This window comes from Orcinus orca, chromosome 5 (assembly GCF_937001465.1).
Source record: "Orcinus orca chromosome 5, mOrcOrc1.1, whole genome shotgun sequence".
NCBI lineage: Eukaryota > Metazoa > Chordata > Mammalia > Artiodactyla > Delphinidae > Orcinus > Orcinus orca.
The window spans coordinates 80,935,254-80,957,809 of NC_064563.1; the positions used below are offsets into that span (position 1 = coordinate 80,935,254).

A 22,556-nucleotide genomic window follows, 5' to 3' on the forward strand; every position below is an offset into this window, starting at 1 on the left:
GAGAACCAGCTGAGCCCCCTTCCCTGAGGGTCCCCAAGGGCTCGAGGGCTGAGCTGAGGTGGGGACGGAAAGGAGCATCTCACTCTCTCCCACCCACCCTGGCCCCTGGCTGTCCAGTCTAGGCTGGAGCCCAGGGCTGCCAAGCAACTGTCAGTGCCCTGGGTGTGGGGCTCTGAACCCTGCCCTGACCGTCCAACCTCTGGAATGTCTTTCTCCAGAGCCGCCCAGGACCTGGAAAAACTGGCCTCCACAGCCAAACTCACAGGAGACTGATTTGCGGCCGGAAGTCGGCTTAATCGCCGGAAAGCGCTCTCCCTGGTCTGGAAGCCGACTCAGGAAACCAAATGAAACTCCAAAGGCTGCTTAGAGAGTGTACGCAGCCAGGGCTCGGCAGGTGCCAGGAGGGCTGGGGCCAGTCCTCCTCGTGGGAGGGCGGTGTGTGGAGTGGCCGAGAAGTGGGCTTCTGCAGCGCACAGTCCCGGATTCAAATCCCCACTCTGTTATCACCTGGTGCTGGGAGCGTGGGCATGCTCCTCAGTTTTGCTCACCTCTGTTTCCTCTCATCAGCTGAGAATGGTGATCTCTTGGCAGCTCTCAGCTTTCTTGCCAAACTGCTGTGAGATCTTGCAGGGAAAGAGCTTAGCACAGTGCCTGGCACAATCTCAACAGGCAGCAGCCACGTTTATTCGAGGTCATAGGTTGTCTTTTCCTTTCTCATTATACCTTTTTTTTATCAGTCAAATGAAAAGAGATCCCTGGCTGCTCTGGAGACAACCCCCTTGCAGCAGTAATTTGAGTGGTCTCCACTGCTGCCTTGGTTCGGCTCTGTGACCCATGTCCCTCCTACCTGGTCGTCCAGACCCTCCCGGCTTCTATGCAGGGCCACCCACTGCAGTTGGGCTGTTGTGTTCTCCACTGGGTGCCAGTGGGGGCTGAGATCCACCTGTGCTCTGAGTGCACCTAATTCCACTTCTCAGAGTTGTCCTGCAGACAGGTGGCCTGCTCTAACCCATCCCACCCGCTGCCCGCTGCCCCCTAACTTTCCAAAGCACAGATCCAGCCACATCCTTCCCCTGCCCCAAAGGAGGACATGTCCTCCTTTTCAGCAGAAGAAAACCTCCTGATGCTTCAGGTTCATGCTAAAGTCTCCATGATTTTGCCTTGGTCTTCCTTTGCAGACTCATCTCCTGCTGCCCATTTCTCCAGCCTCGCTAGATTATGCGAGGATGGACAAGGGCCAAGTCTCTGCCTGTGCACTTACCATTCCGACAGTCTGGAATGCGCTTTGCCCCGACGGCTGGGCGAGCTCCTCTTCTTCCCTCAAGGCCCTATTTGAGTTCTACCTTCTACATGAGGATATAGACCTCCATCCCACTGGCATCCTCTCACTTCCCTTTCCCAGGGCACCTTGGAATCTGCTTCCTGCTCATCCTCTCCTCATGCTTCAATCTCTTGTGGGACCATAACCTGCAGGAGAACTGGGACACCCCCTCGTTCATCCTTAAACTGAGTGGAATGGCGGATGACCCGATGGTCCTCAGTGCGGCCTTTCAGCGTCTCCTGCCAGAGGCAGGTGTGGGCAGTGGGCTCTGGCAAGCAGGGAGGGCCCGGTTGTGCATCACACACACACACACACACACACACACACACTCTCTCTCTCTCTCTCTCTCTCTCTCTCCACCCTGTCTCCCTCCTCCTTCGCCCCAGAGAGCCAGACAGGAGCAAAGGTCCCTCTAGGACTGTGGGCCTTCCAACAGCCCCAGACCTGGCCCTCTGCCCTTCTTTCTCTCTCCTTCACTCTCTGTCAGCAATTTCATCCCCTCCCACAGTTGCAGCTAATCCTCCTCCCACTATCTGAGCTGGGAAAATGAGCCCTGGACAAGTCCCATAGAAGGCGAGGAGTCTCAAGGGGCGGTCCGCGTGGGTGTGCATTCTCTCTCTCTCACACACGCACACACACACACACACATTCACACGGCTCCAGGCACCATTACAGTGACCCCATATTGAGGACCACAGGGAATTGGGGCAGCAGCGGGAGAGAAGGCAACAGAAGCTCTGGCCAAGGCTTTGGGAAAATGCTTTCCTTGTCACTGAGGGTTTCCGAAAATAGCAAGAGTCAGCTTGTGCTGCTCTCCCTCCCCCTCTCCTAGAGCACCCCACCCCAGTGCCAGTGCCAAGCGCTTGGAGACAGGGTGAAGTACAGGCTTCCAGTGACCCCTTACCATCCAGACCCCAGGTCCAGGTCACTGTCTCTGCCTAGTGACTTCTCGTGCCATGGGCAACTGTCTCCGCTCCTCTAGTGAACCGTAAGCTCCTTGAAGGTAGGGGCCAAACTTTTATCCTGTGACGTTCCACCTCCCTCACATCCTTTATCTATATAGGAACCTGCACATAGTAGGTATTCAGCAAATGCTCCGTAAAGTATTAACAAATGCATGGGTGAACCTGGGAAGACATTTAAGTGACTAGTTGAATGTTTTATGTACATGAAACTTTCATACAAATGGATTTCATAAAAGACCTACTCTGTGCTAGACTTAGTTCTGGGAGCGTGACCATCATTCTATCCAAGGCAAGGACGTATTAGCCGTATTTTACAGGTGACAGAACTAAGATTTGCACTCAGGTCCTGCAGCCCCCCAAGCGCCAGACTTGCCGTGGTACTCTACTAGCCTCAAGAAGGTGGGATGGCCTCCGCTATGCACTGCTAGTGGAGAAATCTGTGATTATTTTCATGTCAGACTAGAAAAACATAATAGAAATAGACATTTCTGTTTGTCTTAGGCGTGTTGGTTGTAGGTATGAGAAACCAAACTGTGTGGAATAGGAATCGTGCTTGGCTAATGATATCTGAGGCCTGAAGAAAAGGGCTTAAATTAGGAGTGAATTATGCAATAATAATAATAATAGCCAACCCTTATACAGCATCTGCTTTGTGGCACGTGCTGATCTAAGCCTACTAGACGAAATAACTCATTCAATGTTTGCAGGAACTCTGTGAGGGAGGTATTATTATTCTCCCCATTTTACAAACAAGGAACAGACACAGAAGTGTGATGGTCACACATGAGAGAGACGCCTGGCGGGAGGCAGAGCAGAGCTGATTCTGTCATCAACAGCCCAGGTTCCACCTGTCTTTCTGCACCACGATCCTGATCATGTGGCTAGAGGTCACCTAAAGATGCAAGGCTGTCCTGTCTTCAGGCCAGGTGGGAAAGGAGCCTTCTCAGATACATCCCCTCAGGCCCCAAGTGACTTCCTTGCGCATCTCACTGGCCACTGGTCTGAAGGCCAGGACAGGCCCTGAGCAGGGCAAGCTGCCCCCACCTCACCCCCAGTGATGCACAGGCGCCTTTAGGAAGAAGGAGGGCAAGAATGGACACCCAAGAGGCAATAGTGTGTAGGCGACTCCTGGTCTGACACAACTCCAACAAGCTTAGGCAAAAACGGACTTTGATTACAAGGATCTGGGAGCGGGTGGCTCACGGAAGTAGAACGTAGTCAGACCTCAGGAAAGGGCTAGAACTGGGAACTAGAAGGCTGGCAGCGTCCCAGGGAGACTGCTCTCTCCTGCCACTGGGCTCTGACTTCTGCTCCTCTCCTCAGCCCACAGGACACGTGGAAGACAGCGCCCCCATGGGGCCATTAGTGTTCCAGGTTCCTCTGAAAAGACTGACTTGACCCTGGGGTTGGGGGTGGGAAGCATACACCCAAATGGCCAGGGAGAGCATCTGATTGGTCTGTTTTGACCACGTGACTTCCCTGGGTGCAGGCAGCTATGGGGGGGGCGGGGATAAGGTGTGTAAGGCTGCTGAGGGTCCACCCCTTTAACGTGTGGGTGGGGGCGTAGATCATTTCCAAAGATGGGGAATTCTTGGGAGCTGGGAAGTCAGGCCCCACCCCAAGGATCTAGAAAGGGTTCAAGAGGTCAGACCCTGTAACCCTCTCAGTGATGTGGAGGTTAACTGCCTCCTTTTTTCACTATGGCAGCCCCTGCTCTGCTGGCATCTCCAGGCCCTGGTTCACGGAGCCCTGGCCATCTGCACCCCATGCTCCCGCCCCATCCCTTGCCACCCGGTTCCTTCTGTCCCTCCTCTGTACCCCTCTTAGGATCTCCCGGCTTCTTTGCCAAGGGCAGAGGAGGTCCTTGAAGGTGGTGGTCAAATAGGCTGGGCACGGCCCCTGTGGCATTGCGAAGTCAACACGTCTGCCACCCCGCACCCTCAGGATCAGACCCTCACCGGAACAAAGACTCTTCCTGTCTGCTCCCTGATCAGAGTCTGCCTGTCGCTGGGTGACTGTGGTCTGCGAGCCGCTTCCATGTCCATCGACTGCTCGAGCTCTCGCTCCCTCTTTCCTCCTCCCTCGCCTGAGCAGCGGAGATGGGAATCCAGGTTCTGCCCTCAGTCCTTCCCGCCCTCATTCCTGTGCCGTGTACCCTTCCCTTCTCCTCAAGCAGCAGATGTGCTGTGCTGGGGCCAGGTGGACAGAGTGATATTAATCTAGCAATTATTGATTCAGGAGGGACTTGGAGGACATATTTACATGAAAACCGTAATGTGAGCAGAACTTCTGCTGCGGAAATTAGGTATTTTTAGGCCTGGGGTCTGGGGGAGAGGAAGGGGCCTAGGATGTGCTCCTAATTCAGGCTGGGGGGGGACTCAGAATCTGGCCACGCAGAGGGCCAGACCTGGGGACTCTGGGAATGGCAGGGAGGCCTGAGAAAGAAGCGTAGGGCAGGGGGAGGGTTGGGAATAATGGGGGGAGGGCAGCTGCCTTACCACCTTCCATGTCCTGAGAGACCAAAGGAAGAAAAGCCCCAGCTAAGGTCTAAAAAGAGTATGCTTGCATATGCATTGAACATTGACAATTAGGTGTTAATATCAGTCAGGGTCCCCATACGAAACAGATGGCACACGCAAACTGGGAAATGTGAGGCCAGTTTAATAAAGGAACTGTTGACAGAGGTGTGGGAAGAGTTTGGGGAACCATATGGGAAGGCTCACTGTGCAATACCCTCGGGCTGATAACCAGGGGGCAGTACACCCCCACCCTGAAGGGAGGAAGTGGGGAGCGATTGTGGAAACCTGGAGGCCGAGAAGCTGCAGGAATGAGCTCTGACCTTCTGTGGAGGGATGCAGCGGCCCACTCTGCTGCCTCCTTCCTCCCTCCCTCCCTCCCCCTCCCCATCTTCTGCCAGTTTCCCCCATTGACCAGAGGGAAGGAGGCCCCCGATGCAGTCCAGACACAGAACAGGGAGGGGGAGGGAGAGTGGAGGAAAGAATAAAAGGCATCCACCAAAAGGCGCAAGGGGATTTCCCCAGTCCCGTGTTTCCCCCCTCCCCTTCTCTTCCTTCAGGGCACCAGAATAGCTCTAATTGATGCTCACTCTCTGCCGGGCACTGTTCTAGGCCTTTAAAAGGTAGGGAGGGAGACGCAAGAGGGAGGAGATATGGGGATATATGTATATGTATAGCTGATTCACTTTGTTATACAGCAGAAACTAACACACCATTGTAAAGCAATTATACTCCAATAAAGATGTTTAAAAAAAACAAAAAAAGGTAATACACTCCAGTATCCATGGGGGATTGGTTCCAGAAACAGCGCCCCCATACCAAAACCCTCAGATGCTCAACTACCTTATATAAAATGGTGTAGTATCTGCATATAACCTATGCACATCCTCTCATATACTTTAAATCATCTCTAGATTACTTATAATACCTAATGCAATGCAAATGCTATGTAAATAGTTGCTGGGAGCATGGCAAGTTCAAGTTTTGCTTTTTGGAACTTTCTGGAATTTTTTTCCCCCAAATATTTTCGATCCATGGTTGGTTAGAGGCAGAACCCGCAGATACAGCCACCTGTAACTCCCTTAACTTTTACAACTGCTGAGGGAGTTGATATTGTTATGCTCACTCCCAATTCGGGGAAACTAAGGCAGGGAGAGGTTAAGTATTTTTTCCTAGAGTCGCACAACTGGTAAGGAGAAGGCTGGGATTTAAACTCAGGTTGACTGGCTCCAGAGGGTTGGCCTTGCATGTTGATTCCACACTCCCCCAAGGCCAGGAATCAGAGTCAAGGAAAGGAGATGATGGGCACCCAGGACAGGACAGCAATGCCAAGCCCTTTGCAGCAGGAAGGACCCAGCTTAGCGCTGAGGAATAAGTTCTAGTGAGCAAGTGTGTGAAACATCGCTTCAGGGAATAAGTTTGAGCCAAACCTCCCTCCCAGAGGGTCTGTGCTCAGAGAGATGGCCAGGCTCTCCTGGGGAGGGACAGAATTGAGCCTGAGAATGAAGGAATGAAAGAGGTGCTCTGGGGACTAATGACCCGTGGGGTGCAGGATGGGGTAGGGTAAGGGTGCATGGACGGTGTAGTCACTGGGGTACTTCTGGAAGCCTTGCAGCAATGCAGTAATAGGTTTTAATACCATTGCACACACAAGTGAGGAAACTTAAGAAGAAAATCATCCTGCTGTAGCTTTCCAGACCTTGAGTAAGTAGTGGCAGTAGGGAGGGAAGAGTGAGGAGGGGTTAGGAGCAAAAAGAGCATGAAGGAAACCCAGGGGCCTCTAGGGCTTGGGGAGGCTCATCACAATCACCTTTGGGATCACTTACCTGCTGGCCCCAGGACTCCGCCCCCAGTGGAAGTGATTCTGATTTGCTCCTATCCCAACGGGGAATCCCTGATCTAGTTCAACCTTTCACTTCACAAATAATGAAGGTGACATCAAAGAGGTCACTGAGTGGGTTAAGGACATGTGAGGGCTGTGGGATCAACAGGGCTTGGTGACACATTGGATGGCCCTGGGAAGGAAAGAGGTGGGAACTGATTCAGAGGGTCTGGGTCAGGCTGCAGAGGAACCGTTGGGCAGCTCCATATTAGGAGTTTCAGGGAACCAACACTAATTTTTAAAAGGTTTTAAAATTTTTATTGAATAGGTATTAAACATATTTAATATTCAAAAATGAAAATAAAATAAAAAGGTATATATTGAGAAGACTGGATCACCATTTTGCTACTTTTAAGTAACCATTTTTTAAAGAATTAGTTTTGGTTTATTTTTCCATTGTATCGTAATGCTAATATAGCAAATATAAATATATATTCTTATTTCTACCCTCTTTTTTAAGAAATTTATCTATTACTTATTTATTTTTATTTTTGGCTGCGTTGGGTCTTCGTTGCTGCGCACGGGTTTTTCTCTACTTGCGGTGAGCGGGGGCTTCTCTTATTGCGGAGCACGGGCTCTGGGCACATGGGCTCAGCAGTTGTGGCTCATGGGCTCTAGAGCACAGGCTCAGTAGTTGTGGCCTACAGACTTAGTTGCTCTGCGACATGTGAGATCTTCCCGGACCAGGGCTTGAACCCATGTCTCCTGCATTGGCAGGTGGATTCTTAACCACTGCGCCACCAGGGAAGTCCTCTACCCTCATTTTTTACACAAAAGGTGCTATTACACTGTTTTGCACCTTTCTTTTTTCACTTAATATACCTGGAGATTCCTCCATAGCAAGATCTGGTGCAAACCCCCATTCTTTTCTGGAGCTGCATCATATTCCCTTCCAAAGACATAGCGTGGCTTATTTAAGCAGTCTCCAGTTGCTGGATATTTGGTTGTTTCCTGTCTTTTGTTATTTCAAAAAATACCACAAGGAATAATCTTGTGCATAAGTCACTTTGCCTGTGTGCAGGTGCGCTTATAGTCTATTTTTGTTTCTTAACTAACTGTGGTGAAGGAGCAGGTTTTCCCTTTCAATTTACAATCTGTCGCAGATGGATACTTATGTAAAATTCAATAAAAGCAAATTCCTTGAGGAGTGAATTGAAAAAAAAAATCTAGGCAAAATACAAGTCCACATATTTTGTTATTACATCCAATAGACATAAAAATTGCTCTGTCGGGTTTCCCTGGTGGCACAGTGGTTGAGAGTCCGCCTGCCAATGCAGGGGACACGGGTTCGTGCCCGGGTCTGGGAAGATCCCACATGCCACGGAGCAACTGGGCCCGTGAGCCATGGCCGCTGAGCCTGCGCGTCCGGAGCCTGTGCTCCACAACGGGAGAGGCCACAGCAGTGAGAGGCCCGCGTACCGCAAAATAAATAAATAAATAAAAATTTGCTCTGTCAAATTACGATAAAGGTTTTAAAAACCACTCTCCAAATTCATTTATGTTATCTCAGACTGATCACAGCTTGTGGATCGGGTGACCGCTTTACTCCCAGGAATTAGGTCAAAGGGTAGACGCCTCTGTTGTTTTGCCAGATGTTGCCAAATCCCTCTCCATCGGGTTGTACAATTTTGCCCACCCACCAGCAGTATATGAGAGCGCCCCTTTTTCCACTGCCTCACCAAGAGCTGTCATCTCACTTGGATATGTGCTAAACTGACAGGTGAACAACGATATCTCAGTCCAAGTTTTCATTTGTGTTGCTCTTATTATGAGTGAGAATAGCGTCGTTCATATTTTTAAGTCCTGTTTGTATTTATATTCTTTGCCATTTTTCTACTGGACTGTTGGTCTTTCTCCTCTTAATTCTCAGGAATTCTTTGTATATTAGGAATATTAGCCCCTTGTCTCTGACATGAACTGCAAATCTTTTTCCCTTTCTTGTCATTTCCCGTTTGATTTTGCTTGATGTTTGTTTTGGGGAGAGAGGGAGCATGCAGAAGTTTGTGGGTTTTATGTAGTTAAATTTGTCAATCTTTTCTTTAATAGCTTCTGGATTTGGAGTCGTGGTTCTCCACTCCAAGGTTATGAAGAATTCGGCCCACATTTTCTTCTAGTATTTTTCTGGTTTTATCCTTAACATTTAAACCTTTCATCCAGTGGAATTTTTCCTAGTTGGTGTGAGTTATGGATCTAAATTTATCTTTTTACAAATGACTACCCACTTGTCCTAACTCCATTTATTAAAATCCCTAAGATACCACCTTTATCATTAAAATAAATTTTAAGCCATTTGGGATCATAATAGAAAAAGCTCTATAATTTGTCAGTTTTGTCCAGAATACCATTACAAGGGAAATTAGCTTTCAAGGTATGATCTATAACTTTACATTACTAGAGCAGAGCAAACTCTTAAGTATTGTAAAAAAAATTAAATTTATTTAAACAGACAAACAAACAGATCCCGTGGGGCTACCGACAGGCACGGAGGAGATCGGGAGAGGTGGGCACTGCTGAGGGAGTGTGTGGTGAGAGTGAGTGTTTGCATTTCAGGTCTCCCCCCAGCCCGCCTCCAGGAGCTGGGAGTACAGAGGGGCCCACCATGGTGTTCCCGGGACCCCTGGCTGTCACCCTGCTGCCGCCCAGCCTCACACTGCTGGTGGTGCACCTCGCCAGCTCCCAGGATGTCTCCAGTGAACCCAGCAGTGAGCAGCAGCTGTGCTCCCTGAGGGAACACCCCATCGTGGCCTTTGCAGGTGAGAGCCACTTCCCTCTCAGTCCTTTTTTGCAATGACTGTGTCCTGAAGGACTTTGTGTCTCTTTGGCTGTTGGAAGTCATTTCTTGTAGGGTACAGGAGACTCTTCCTCTGGGGATAGATGTAAGAAGGATGGGCAGCCATGGGCTCGAGGGATCTGATTTTAGTCTCCAGACAATTTGTTCAGGCCCTTCATCCATTTTTCCCTGGGGGAGGAGGTGGTCTTTCTCTGGAATTCCTTTGCCGGAGAATGAGGTTATAGATGCCCAGGGTGCTGTAGCCAAGGGTTGGTTGGTCTTCTTGTGCTTCCAGCTCTTCTGGAAGCACAAGCTCTATTTCTTGGCTACCCTGGGAAAGAATGAAGCTGACTCGCTCATTAGGAAGTGCCTAGAGATCTCTGGAAAGGTTCCCTGTGCTCTAAGATGGCTGCAGGGATGCCTGTCTTCGGCGCCTTGGGAGCCCCCAGGGAAAGGGGCCTTGATGACAAATAACTCCTTCTGTCAAGGAAGGGCATGAGAGTGTCTTATCATAGTCTTTCCCAGACTGGAGTTTGGGAGTCGCTGGACATATTCTGAGGGGTCCATACGTTCTCAATAAGTTTCTAAAATTAGTATATACATTTGATGATCATCTAAAATCGTGACAAAACACACATCCTGGCGCATCCTGCACGTTCTCCCTCAGCCTGTTAGCCAGTTTGGTGGTCACCGGGGGTGTTAGGACCACGTCGACACTCCATGATGGAGCTCACACTGGGATCTGCAGATGTGGTCTCAGGGGTCCCCATGTTCTTAAGTGATAAACACCCATCCTATTTCCTCTTCACAATAACACTGGCAGCGAGGCAGGGCAAGGGCTGTCACCTCTGTTTACAAATGGGGAGGGCTGAGGTGTAGACGGTTGGAGCGACTTGTCAGAGCCAGATCTCCATGTCTGCCTCCTGACTCCATCCCGGGCTCTTCCCATTCCCCGCCGCAAAGGGACCAGGTGCGTCCACCGTCAGATGCGCGGCAGCCCATCCTCTGTGATTCCACAGAGCCAGCTGAGAGAGGCAAGATGGAAACCAGAGTGGAGAAATGAATCCATAAGACCGAGGCGGGCGTGGGATTCGGCGGGTGGGGAAGGCAGTATGGGTAGGAGTTGGGGCAGCGAGGTGGGGAGGCTGGAGGCGTTTCAGATGTGTGGGATTCCCAGCTGTGGGCTGGCTCCTGTCTCCGGGAGGAGGGTTTCCAGCTGTCTTCTCCGTGCTGTCTTGTTTGAGCTGGGATCTGAGGCTTCGAAGGCTTAAGTGGATTAGAGCAAATTAGTAATGTCCTTAAACCTACAAAACGCACGCACACCCTCCGACTTCTGATGGCTTCTGGAGGCTGTCACTGCAGGGAGGGACCAACGAGCAGAATCCTGAGCGTGTCCTCATGCGGGGGCCGCCTGTGGCAGCTCCTAATGAGCCCTTTCTTCTCAGGGGCTTTGCTGGGGCACGGTTGGCCTGGCTGATCCTGGGGCCATGGACAATGGAAGGAGAGCAGGGAAATCCCTGTCACCCAGCCAGGCGGATCTGTACTGGAACAAACTGGCTGGTGATGGGAGGAGGGTGGAGAGGTGGAGGATGTGTTCCTTGAAAGCCTGGCTTCCTTGACACCATTTCTGATCTTCAGCTGCAAATTACTTGAATGAAACTGACTTCCCACCCCGCCCCCTTTCAGAAGGAAGGAATGAGGCCCAGAGTGACATAGGCAGTTGACACAGAGTGACTAAGAAATCCCCTGAGCCCCAGGTGAGCAGAGATGGTCCGTCCTAGACTGACAGCCCTGGAGACGGGCGTCATCTCTGTTTTTCCTCCTCAGGCCTCCTGGCCTCCCCAAAATTCACCCGTTGCCTCTTTCTGTTGGCTTTGGGTTTTCCTGTCTATTGGCCAAATTTTTCTTGGGCCCCTGACCCAATACCTGACTCCAGGCACGGAGCTGGACGCTGCGGGGCCTCAGAGGTGAAGAAGTTTCCTTTGAGTACTCATGTCCCTGTTGTTCCTTAAATGTCGCTCCCTTTGGTCCCCCAGTGCAGTTAGTCCTGGATGAGGGCTGGTCCTCTTGTCTCCCCGCATCCTTTAGTTCTGCTGGGCACAGACTAGGGACTCCATTCATGTTGGGTGACTATGTTCTGGGTGATGCCGTGTTCCAGAGAAGCTGCCATAACCCAGCCCCGCACCAGCCCCCAGCTTCCAGATGTTACATTTTACTTCTGACAGTTGAGTAGGCTTCTAACCCTGTAGCTGTGAGTTTCCCTCTCCCCTGACACCTGGCTGATCTGTGAATAACCCCTAAATACCCCAGAGGAGCTGCCAATTGCAGAATCTGACAGACGGTTTTCTGTTTTGTAAGGTTAAATTTTCTCCTATGGGTTTCTTTTAAGGGGATCCACCTGTGTTTCTCTCCGGCCTGCACGTTATTCCTTTTGCCACAGCTTGGTCTGTCGAGGTGGTGGGAAGAAGCCAGTATGGAGTTCACACTGGCAGTGGTTAATCCACAAAGTGGGTAATTGAATTGACTATAATTAAAATCACAAGCACGTCATGGAGAATGTCATTTTTCTCTTAAAGTCACTGTCCAAAGTGTTCACTGCACATGGAGCTCAGAACGTGCTCGGTGTTTTAACAACAGCCTTCCCTCTGGTCCTGTTTGCCTGTGTAATAAGAGGAAGCTGGCTCCCTTCCAAAGACAGCTCCCCCAGGATCACCACGCTGTGCCCGCTGCATCTCCCCCCTTGCCCCTTCCCCCTTGCCCTTGTCAGTCACTTCGGGGTAAGGAAGACGGACAGAAACTGGAAGGGACCGCCCCCCCTCCTCCACCCCCACCTCCCACTGTCTTCCTGGCTCCTGCCCTGTTTCCTCTTCCTCTCCCTTCTCCCCAAGAAAGGGTTGGAATGAAGGCTGAGCTGAGCCATCTCCAGATGGAGTTTCTCCTGGTTTGCCGCAGACCAGTCATGCCACGTCTTCCCCTGTTCAGCTGCCCACATCTGGAATACCCCTGTCAGAATGGAGGAAGGGGATTAAAGTGCAAGCCAGTTGCTACTATTGAAGAACACCCAGTATGCTGGGGATGGCAACCCTTCACACACACACACACACACACACACACACACACACACACCCCACCCGGAAAACAGATGAGCACGTTCAGAGTGACAAAAACATGCAGTATGAATGGAACACGAAGGGTGGAGAGAATATGGAACAAAATAAGATCAGGATGGAGAGGTTATAATCCAGGAAGGCTTCCTGGAGAAGGAGGCCCCTTGGCTTAGTCTCTAAGGTACCATGATATCCTATCAGGATTTCTGAGAGCAGCCCTGAGGTCAGCTAAAAACCCGGCCTACCCGACTCCACATCCACTCCTTATACTGGGATCACCCAAATGCCATTGCAACTTCGTGATGGTTCTTGCCAACCTATAGTCACCTGCTGAGGGCAGAGGCAGACACAAAGGATTTGCTTCATTTTGCTGCAGTTTTTCTTTCTTCTTTTTTTTTAATCGTCCATATCACAGTTTTCTGAAAAACATCCAACTCGCAAAACCTTCCGTTCTCCAGGGAGCGATTAAGTGTTTGCCTGCCGTGCAGAAATGAAGCGCTGCTTTTACTCTGTAGTGGAGGGATAATGAGCACTGATTTATTTCCCTTGGATTACACACACACGCACGCACGCACGCACGCACGTGCATGCGCACACACACGCACGCGCGCGCACACACACGCACGCGCGCGCACACACACTACTCTGGGCCTTCTGGGAGCCAGTTACTAATACACTGTGAGGAAGAAATCTCAGGGCCTCCTCACATTCCCCTCATCTTTACCCTATCGGCGGGAAAGTTCCTCTGCCCCACAGCTTTCTCTCTTTACTGGTCAGTTCCCTCACATCCATGAAGAAGGAGCTGAAGGAGAGCTATTAAGGGGCTGTGAGCCAAGATGGGGGAAGTGGTTCTCCATTTGGAGGGAAAGTCAGCTGGGCACTGTTCCCCAGGTGTACCCTCTCCAGACCACTGCCCCATCCATCCAGAGGGCTTCGAGGTCTCCTCTGCCCACCTGGTCCCCATGAAAGACTTTGGCCTTGGCTGGGAAGAGTCTTCTTGGAGACAGAGATGGGCACTGCCCACCCACCCTCCATTCCTTCCACCTCTGTGGAGTCTTGTCTGAAAACCTGAGGCTTCTTGTCCAAAAGGGAGTTGACGATTATTCATACATTCATTCAAATACTGCCAGCTGCTGGGAGGAGGCTAGAGCTCCCAGAAGCAAGATTTTCCTTGTCCCCCAGGGCAAACTACCAGATTAGACACCCAGTGAGATAGGAGCTTTGATGGCAGTCAAGAAGAGGTCTATGGGAGCCCGTCACCTTGCGTGGGGGAGTCAAGGAAGGCTTCTTGGAGGAGGTGGGGTGGGGACGGGGACAAAGAGGAACTGTTCCACTGAGGAAGAATAGAATTGCAAAGGTTTGCAGGCTCTTGTGGGATAGATCTGGAGATGTGCACTGTGTTCTGGTTGAATGTGACTGGAGTGGAGGGTTTAAGGGGGAATGTATAAGCAGAAGCTGCATTCTTTCAGTGGATCACTAGATCACTAATGTGCCAGGCATTCATTCTACTTGGGAGGACAGTGGACCAGAAACCAAAGGAGTTGGGACTTTTCCTGGAGGAAACTGGGAGCTATTAAAGAGTTCTCAGCTAGAGAGTGACATAACCAGATTTGCATTTTAGAGAGATCACGTTGTTGCCTTGTGGGAAATGGGCTGGAGGGGCAAGAGTGGAAGCCATGCCAGTTAGGATGCTGTTGGCATCAGTCCAGGCAAGAGATGATGGTGGCTTGGCTGGGGAGTAGGGTGCAGAGGGCGAGATGGATGGATTTCAGAGAACGGACAGGATTTGCCAGTATGTTTGGCGTGGCTGGTGAGGGTCTCGGGGGGTCAAGGATGATTACAGGTGTCCCTTTGTGCAGCTAGGGGGTGGGTGGAGCCCTTCTCTGAGCTAGGGAACAAAGCAGGAGCAGTGACGCCACCCGCACTCCCTGTCCCCCAGCCGGCTGCTCACAGAGGTGGGCAGGCAGAACCCAGATCTCCGGGGTGCCTCTGCCTCATTGCAGCCCTTCCGTTCTTGGGTCCGATGCTGGTGCAGCTGGGAGCCCCTGGGCCAACAGTAACCGAATGGCTGCTTCTCCCTCCCCCAGATCTGAAGCCATGGGTCTCTAACTTCACCTACCCTGGAGCCCAAGATTTCTCCCAGCTCGCTCTGGATCCTTCCAGAAACCAGCTCATCGTGGGAGCCAGGTAATGAGGTACAGGAGGGTTGGGGCCAGGACTGGGGGATCAATTCTAAGCGAATTGAGTGGAGGGAATATCATTTGGCATGACCCTCTGTGGGCAGACCCTCACCCTGGGCTCCTATTCTGCCCTACCAGGCCCTCTCTGTGTCTGAATGTCAGTCCCCCAGAAAAGGAAGCAGTGGATGGGTGGGTGGGGGGAGGTGGGAAGGAAGTGACCTCCAGATCTCAGCAAGACACATTCCTCAGGGTCTGGCAGTTATCAAGGGCAGGAATGCCTGCTGGCAACCTCCCAGCCCCTGTCCCTGCCATCCTGCCAGGACCTACCTAGCTGGTGTCCCCATGCAGAGAAGGTGCCCAGGAGCCCCCTGCTGGCTGGCTGGCTGCCTGCACCTGGGACATGGGACACGGGCCATGTGCTTCTTTTATGAAGGACCTCACCTCCCTGTTGCCTGATATCAGTTAGCCCCACTGCCCAGATCTGGTATGCAAGGGGTAATACACTCTAGGGAGGACTTGTAGAGACTTTACAGAGCAGAGTAGGAGGAGAGAGTCCTCAAAATCATAGACCTTCAGCTCTGGTAGGGAAGGGAGCTTAGAGATGGTCTGTTCCAGTGGGACCAGAAGCATCAGCAGCATTGGGAAACTTGTTAGAAATCAAATTCTTGGGCCCTACCCCAGACCTGATGAGTCAGAAACTCTGGAGGTGGGGCCCAGCAACCTGTGTTTTAACAAGCGCTCCAGGTAAGCCTGATGGACACTGGAGTTTCAGAATCACTGGCCTAATCCAACTGTCCTCGATTTCAACATGAGGAAGCAGAGGCTGGAGTGGGGAAGGTGACCTTCCCAAGACCACGTAAACAAGATGACAACAGAGTCTGGGGACGAGAACCCAGGTCCCCTAACCTCAGGGCTAGAGTTTTTTCTGCCAACCCACGTTACCACCTCCAACTGCACTGCTGTTTTTCAGAAGCTCTCCGCCCCAGCGGTTCTGATTCAGCAGGTCTGGGGTGAGAGAGGATGGTCACTGGGTCGGATGCCTCCAGGCTCCACTGTGTAGCTGACCATCCTTGACTTCTGGGCTTTCCTGAGTGGCCCCACCCCTTCATTTGCCACGTGAAAAGGAGGCAAGTTGAGGACGGAGCTCTGGACCAGATGAGCTGCATTCTTGTCCTGGGTAATCTTGACCTGTGAGCCTCAGTTTCCTCATCCGTAAAGTCCGGGTTATGTGATGCTGCCAACATCACAGGGCTATTAAGAAGCTGGGGCTGAATGCATTTTATTTTTTTAATTTTGAAATTAACTTATTACTTTGCATCAGCGATATGTGTTATGGTATAACATTCAGAAGGTACAAAAGTGAAAAGCAGGGCCAGCCCACTATACACCAAGCAGGACCCCTCACTGGAGGCGTGCCCTGTGGTGAGTTTGCATGTCCTCTCGAAAGTAATCTCTACATATGCAAGTATACAAGAGTGTGGACCTTATTTTCCAAGCAAAGAGCATCATTGTTTTACTTTTTATTTTGAGATAATGGTAGATTTACGTGCAGTTGTAAGAAATAATACAGAGATCGCATCCTTATATCCTTCACCCCATTCCCCCCCACACAGTGGTAACATCTTGCATAACCATAATAGAACACTGCAGTCAGGAAGCTGACATTAATGCCATCCCTCCACCTGATTCAGAGTCCACCAGCTTTACATATGTAGTTTTTAGACTCCTGATGCCTTTGAAATAAGACAGAGAAAGACAAACACCAAATGTTATCATTTATATGTGGAATCTAAAAAATAAAACAAACGAATTCATATAGCAACACAGAAACAGACTCACAGATATAGAGAACAAACTACTGGTTACCAGTGGGGAGAGGAAAGGAGGGGGGTGAGACAGGAGTCGGGGATTAAGAGAAACTATTATCTATAGAATAAATAAGCCACAAGAATAAACTGTACAGCACAGGGAAATAAAGCCAATATTTTATAATAACTTTACATGGAGTATAAGCTATACTTTTTTTTTTTTTAATTAAGACTTTTGTTTTTTAGAGCAGTTTTAGGTTGGCAGCAAACTTGACAGGAAGGTACAGAGAGTTCCCATAGACACCCCCGCCCCAGGCAGGCCCAGCTTCCCTCACCACCAGTAGCCTCCACCGCAGGTGCATTTGTTACAATTGATGAACCTACACTGACACATCATCATCACCCAAAGCCCAGCGTTTACCTTAAGGTTCACTCTTGGTGGTGTACATTCTGTGGGTCTGGACAAACGTATAATATCATGTACTCATCATTAGGGTAACATACCCAGTAGTTTCACTGCCCTAAAAGTCCCCTGTGCTCTGCCTGTTCATCCCCGCCGCCACCCCACCCCCTGGCAACTGCTGATCGTTTTAATGTCTCCATAGTTCTGCCTTTTCCCAGAATATCATATAATGAAATCATACAGCATATAACCTTTCCAAATTGGCTTTTTTCACTTAGTAATATGTATTTAAGCTTCCCTACGTCTTTCCATGGCTTGATAGCTCATTTCTTTTTAACACTGAATAATATTCCATTGTCCTGATGCACCACAGTTTACCCACGCAACTACTGAAGGACATTTTGGTTGCTTCCAAGTTCTGGCAATTATGAATAAAGCTGTTATAAACATCCGTGTGCAGGTTTTTGTGTGGATATAAGTTTCCTTATTTAAGGTTTTCGAGCAGCAGGCTGATATGATGAAAACAGTGTTTGAGGAGGATGAATCTGGCAGCCCCGTGCAGGTGGCGATGTGGAGGAGAGGAAGCACGAAGTGGCAGAGGGGCAGTTTGGGCAAGAGGAGACAGGCTGGGCCAGGGAGGTGGCCGAGGGAAGGAGGAAGATGACCTGCCTGGGTCCCCACAAGAGCTCCATGAGGCTTTATGTTGAACAGAAACAGGTTCCATGGTTGGGAAGGGGGTGTGGGAGGCTGTGCCCAGGGCCTGCTGGGATGGCGGGGAACAGAGACAGTGTGGGCTTTGGGAGCAGATGCATCTGGGTTTCAATCCCACATCCTGCACTTACTATCTCTGTGATTTGGGCCATTTACCCAAACTGTTTCCTCTTCTGTAAAATGGAGTTTTCTCTCTACTCCCGGCATGGCAGTGCAGATTAAATGAGCAAATGGAGGTGAAGCTCTCCCTGGGGTCGGCCCACTGTCAGCCGTCTGCAGTCGGCACCCAGTCCTGGCACCCCATGAGGCAGGAGCCAGGAAGCTGTTCCTGGAGACCTACCTGCAGAACCAGCCTGACTTACCATCTCTGTTTCTGTTTTCACAGGAACTACCTCTTCAGACTCAGCCTTGCCAATGTCTCCCTCCTTCAGGTACATTTGCTTCCCTTCCCTGTAATTTCCCTGGTATTTGGGGGCTGGGGCCAGGGCAGCACAAGGAGTGAGATTCAGAATTCAACCCCCAGGGTTGAAAACAGGAGCCCTGTGTTCTTTTCACTGGCTGTGGACTCACACTGGCAGTGGGGGTAATGGCTGGGAAGATATTTGGAAGTGGGGGCGTGGCCACAGAAACATGGGGGCACACGCAGGGCTCCTGCGTTGTGAGGACAGAAGCTAGGTGCTCCTGTTTGCCTAGACTGAGGGGTCCCAGGACGCAGGACTTTCACTAGAACCAGTACAGTACTGGGCAAACTGGAACGGCTGGTCATGCTAAGTCCAGCTGCTAAATCCACAGGAGGGTCTCTGGGTTTGGGCCTCGAGGGAAAGGGTGGCCCTGGTTCCTTTCTTAGACTGGCCTGAGTGATCCCCTTGTAGCTCAGCGTTTTCACTGAGCTGCGACTGATTTGTTCTCTGCTGCCAAGAAGGACTCCCCCAGCGTAATTCCCTGAGTGCTTTGGGAGGCACTTTGATGGGACTCCTGGATCCAGAACATCTATCCCAGATTGAGAAACAGATGCCGTATCACCTCTGCAGAGGCTGGACGTTCTAGAGAAAGGAAGGCCATCTCTTTGTCAGTGAGGGGAGGCCTCAGTTCCTGCGTCCAGGGGAGGCTTGCTGGTCTCCAGCGATCAAGTGTTCCTTGAGCACTTGCTGTGTACCAATCAAAAGTGAGCTGGGGGCTTCCCTGGTGGCGCAGTGGATGAGAGTCCGCCTGCCGATGCAGCGGACACGGGTTTGTGCCCCGGTCTGGGAAGATCCCACATGCCGCGGGGCGGCTGGGCCCGTGAGCCATGGCCGCTGAGCCTGTGCGTCCGGAGCCTGTGCTCCGCAACGGGAGAGGCCACAGCAGTGAGAGGCCCGCGTACCGCAAAAAAAGATTTTAAAAAAGTGAGCTGGGGGAAGAGGGGCTATAAGACAAGCAGAGTCTCTGGCCGCTAGGGCTCACAGCACAGCCAGGAAAAGATGATGAGTGATACACAGAACCTAATTAGAGAATGGTACAAGGAGTTAGTCAGGGCCTGGGCTATTTGGTATCGTGTTTCACTACAAAGGGCAGTTGGGGAAGGGGAGACCTCCTTGGTGAGCTTGTGTGACACTCTGGTCTAGTTTCTTCTAGCTGCACCTGGGTCTAGACCCCCAGGGGCCATTGCAGCTGGTTGCCACAGAGGAGGTGCTCCACAGGGAGCAGAAAAGGTGTGACCATCCGAAAGGAGGAGCCAGAAAGAACTAGGGGAAATTGAAAAGAAATTCCATTCATCCATTTTTAATAAACATTAATAAACATTAACAAAAATTTATGGAATACCTACTATATGCTGGGTCCTGTCCCAGGCATGGCACTAGGCATTTGAGATCCCAAGGTGAATCAGGCTCTGTCCCTTGCCTGAAGGAGCAAGCACATAAGAGTTCATAAATGATTCCCTTTCCTGGATGGGACATGTTCCTGGGGCCTGGGCTGGAGCAAGGTGGAGTAAATTCCCAGAGGCAGCATCCCATGTCCTGCCAGCTTGGGTGGTCACAAGCAGCCCAGCCAGAGCCTAGTTTCCAAGTGACTTCCATGGGAAATGAAGCCAAGATGCCAAACCCTGCAGGTCAGGGCCTGGGGGCAGCCAGTGCACAGATGGTCCAAAGTGGGTGGGAGGAAGTGGATCCAAGGGTCCTGCCTTATGCTCAGGAGAAAGTTGGCTTTTTATTAAGTTCCCATGGTCAGCAAATGAAAGTCTTCTGGAACAGTAAAGTGGCCAAAGTGGGGAAAGAGAGACAGATGAACAGAAATAATGGCAGTGCTGTGGGAAGCATGTAAGAAGGGGTGCATGCCAGGTGCCAGGTGCCCAGAGGCATGAGGAACCCCCAGGCTCCGCAGGGTCTGAAAAGTCTTCCCAGAGAGCTGCCCTTGGGCAGCAGTTTGAAGGATGGGGGTTGGCCAGGCAGCTAAGGAGGAGACAAGGTGTGAAATAGCATGGAGCACTGAGGGGGGCAGTGTGGCAGGATCATGGGGTGGGAGTGGGATAAAGGTAGGAGATGAGGCCCAGGAAGAGAGAGAGGCTACATCACAGAGGGTCTTCATGGCTGAGCAGAAGGGTCCATATTTTATTTTGAAGGCAAAGAGGTATAAGCTGAGAAGTGGCATGAACAGATCTGGTGTTCAGATCACCCAGCCCAATGCAGAGAATGCATTAGCAGAGGAGCTTGTTAGGAGAAACGGCAACAATCCCGGTGATTGATGGGGACAATTGAATTAAGGCAGCAGAGTGGGGGTGGAGAGAAGAAAGGAAATGATCTCCAGGTGGCAGAATCATAGCGTCACAGCATCACACGGCTCCACAGAGCACCAGGCACATTGTCTTCTGCGTGAAGGTGACCCCTAGAGTTGGGAAGCTGGCAGCCCTGGAGGGCTTAGCGAAGGCTTGGACTACAGTGGTACCATCTAGGTTTCTGGCTTGCAGAGCTGGGTAGCATAAATCAGGATGGGACTGGAGCTAGCCTGACTCTAGACACTGGTTCTCCCTCGGTTGCCTGCTAGAATCACCAGAGGAGCTTTACAAAGCACTGATGCCCAAGAGGTTCTGTTCTAGGGTACAGCCGGGCACTGGGATTTTTAAAGGCTCCCAGGTGATTCCTTTGTGCAGCCAGATATAGGAACCACTGCTCTAGGATGTTAAGGCCTTTTTTGTAGATGCTGCCCAACTGGTTCGGCTTCCCCAGGTGTCCTTGACAGTTGACCTGCAGGTCCTGGGTCCCATCCCTTACCAGATGTTAGGACCCTCCGGCTTGAAGCTGAGGCCTGGCGTTTGGTTCATTCTGCTCCGTGTGGATCTGGTCTCAGCCATGGGAGGGTACCTTCTGCCAGCCCTATCACTCATGATTGAGGCAGGAGCTGGGCCTCTGGGGCTTTTCTGAAGGCTTTTCTGCAGACCAGCCACAGCTGCACCAGGAATTGGTTTTACCACCTTCCCAGGGTGTCTCTTAGGGCCTGACTCCAGGAGTTCAGATTGGATTCTTTGTAACAGAGCTAAGGAGATAAACAAATACAATTCATGTTCACATCCCCACCTCTTCACCATAGGGGGAACCACCTAGCCACAAAGAGGAGGAAACGAGAGAGAAGTTAGAGCGGGTTGTCCAGCATCCCCTCGACCAGGCAGGAGGCCGACCTCAGCCTCTGGTCTCCTGGTTTGTACTCTGATGAGAAAGCCCTGCCTTTTGACCATGAAAGCTGGACTTCATTGAGCGCTCCTCCATTGCCCTGTCTGGGGCTTTGGGTTCCTGTTTATAAGCTTTCAGTCCACAGCATCTGCTATCACAATTGGCTCACAGCAACTAAGTGCTAAAAATGAGCTGCACCCCTTTGCTGAAAAGAGGAGACAGGGTCAAGGCCTCCCTGCTCCCCAGCCCAGCTTCCTTTACTCTCCATCCTGCCTGGTGCACACACGCAGTTATAAATCTCCATTACAGACAACTGATCCTCCCACGTGGCCCCAGGGTATGATTTAACCAAACTTAAACCTCAGTGCTTTATTGATAGTTTAAATAATTAACATCCCTTAAAGAAAAATCTAAATGCAAACAGTTTATGCAAACCAGTGTCCATTAAAAGGACTTCTAAGTACCTAAGCCCTGTTAAATAATTTGTGTAAACTACTCTGCCTTAAGGAAAATAGAAAAACCAGCTTCCTTCCAAGTCTCTAAGCAACAAGGGAGGAGAGATGCAGGTAGCGGCAGAGGGGGCAGGGTGCCTGCGCGCACGCGTGCGTGTGTGTGTGTGTGTGTGTGTGTGTGTGTGTGCGCGCGCACGCCTGTGCTTGCAGAAGGGGAGGGGAAACCAAATCAGCTCACCAGTGATTGTCATTTATCACTGTAACTTACTAAACTGGTGTGGGAAAGAAAAGGTGGCGAGTGGTCGACAGTGTCAGGGGGATGCTGAATGATAAGCTTACCTGGATTGGTCAATCAGGAGCTCATGAGCCACCTGTGCCACAGCAGTTCCAGAGGATGACATGGCTGGAGGCCTAATTGCAATGGATGTATGATCTTGGGCTGCCACATGTCCTGCATGTGCAGACATGGGGACTGTTCTGCACATACGCATCAGGATGCACATGGGGCTTTGTTTGCGCCTGGGCAGATGGTCAGGCTGATCCTGAGCTCTTTTCTAGTTGTCTCCACATTGTCCAAACTAAGCTGGCAGCTCCATAGTTTTTTGAAATCTAAACTCTGATGAGTGGTGGACTTAATGCTCAGCTGTTTTAATGTTCAGCCATCGTCTCTGGTGTCCAGGGGTGCTGCTGAGTCTGTAAGGAGATTATCCAATTCCTGGCTGTCTCAACTGCTCTCCCCATACCAGAAAACCATGCAGTTTCTCTTTGCTAGAGATTTTGCCGTCCTGGAATTTCTG

At 50.9% G+C, this 22,556-nt stretch overlaps 1 protein-coding gene across 1 annotated transcript in view; it reads left to right on the forward strand.

The window, feature by feature from the left end:
• SEMA5B (semaphorin 5B) overlaps positions 1-22,556 on the forward strand; it is a 118,465-nt gene that overhangs the window by 69,056 nt on the left and 26,853 nt on the right. The window contains exons 2-4 of the mRNA XM_033403372.2: positions 9,235-9,437; positions 14,649-14,748; positions 18,049-18,094. Coding sequence (XP_033259263.1) covers positions 9,284-9,437; positions 14,649-14,748; positions 18,049-18,094 — 300 coding nt within the window. The 5' untranslated portion in view covers positions 9,235-9,283. The remainder of the gene's footprint in view (positions 1-9,234; positions 9,438-14,648; positions 14,749-18,048; positions 18,095-22,556) is intronic.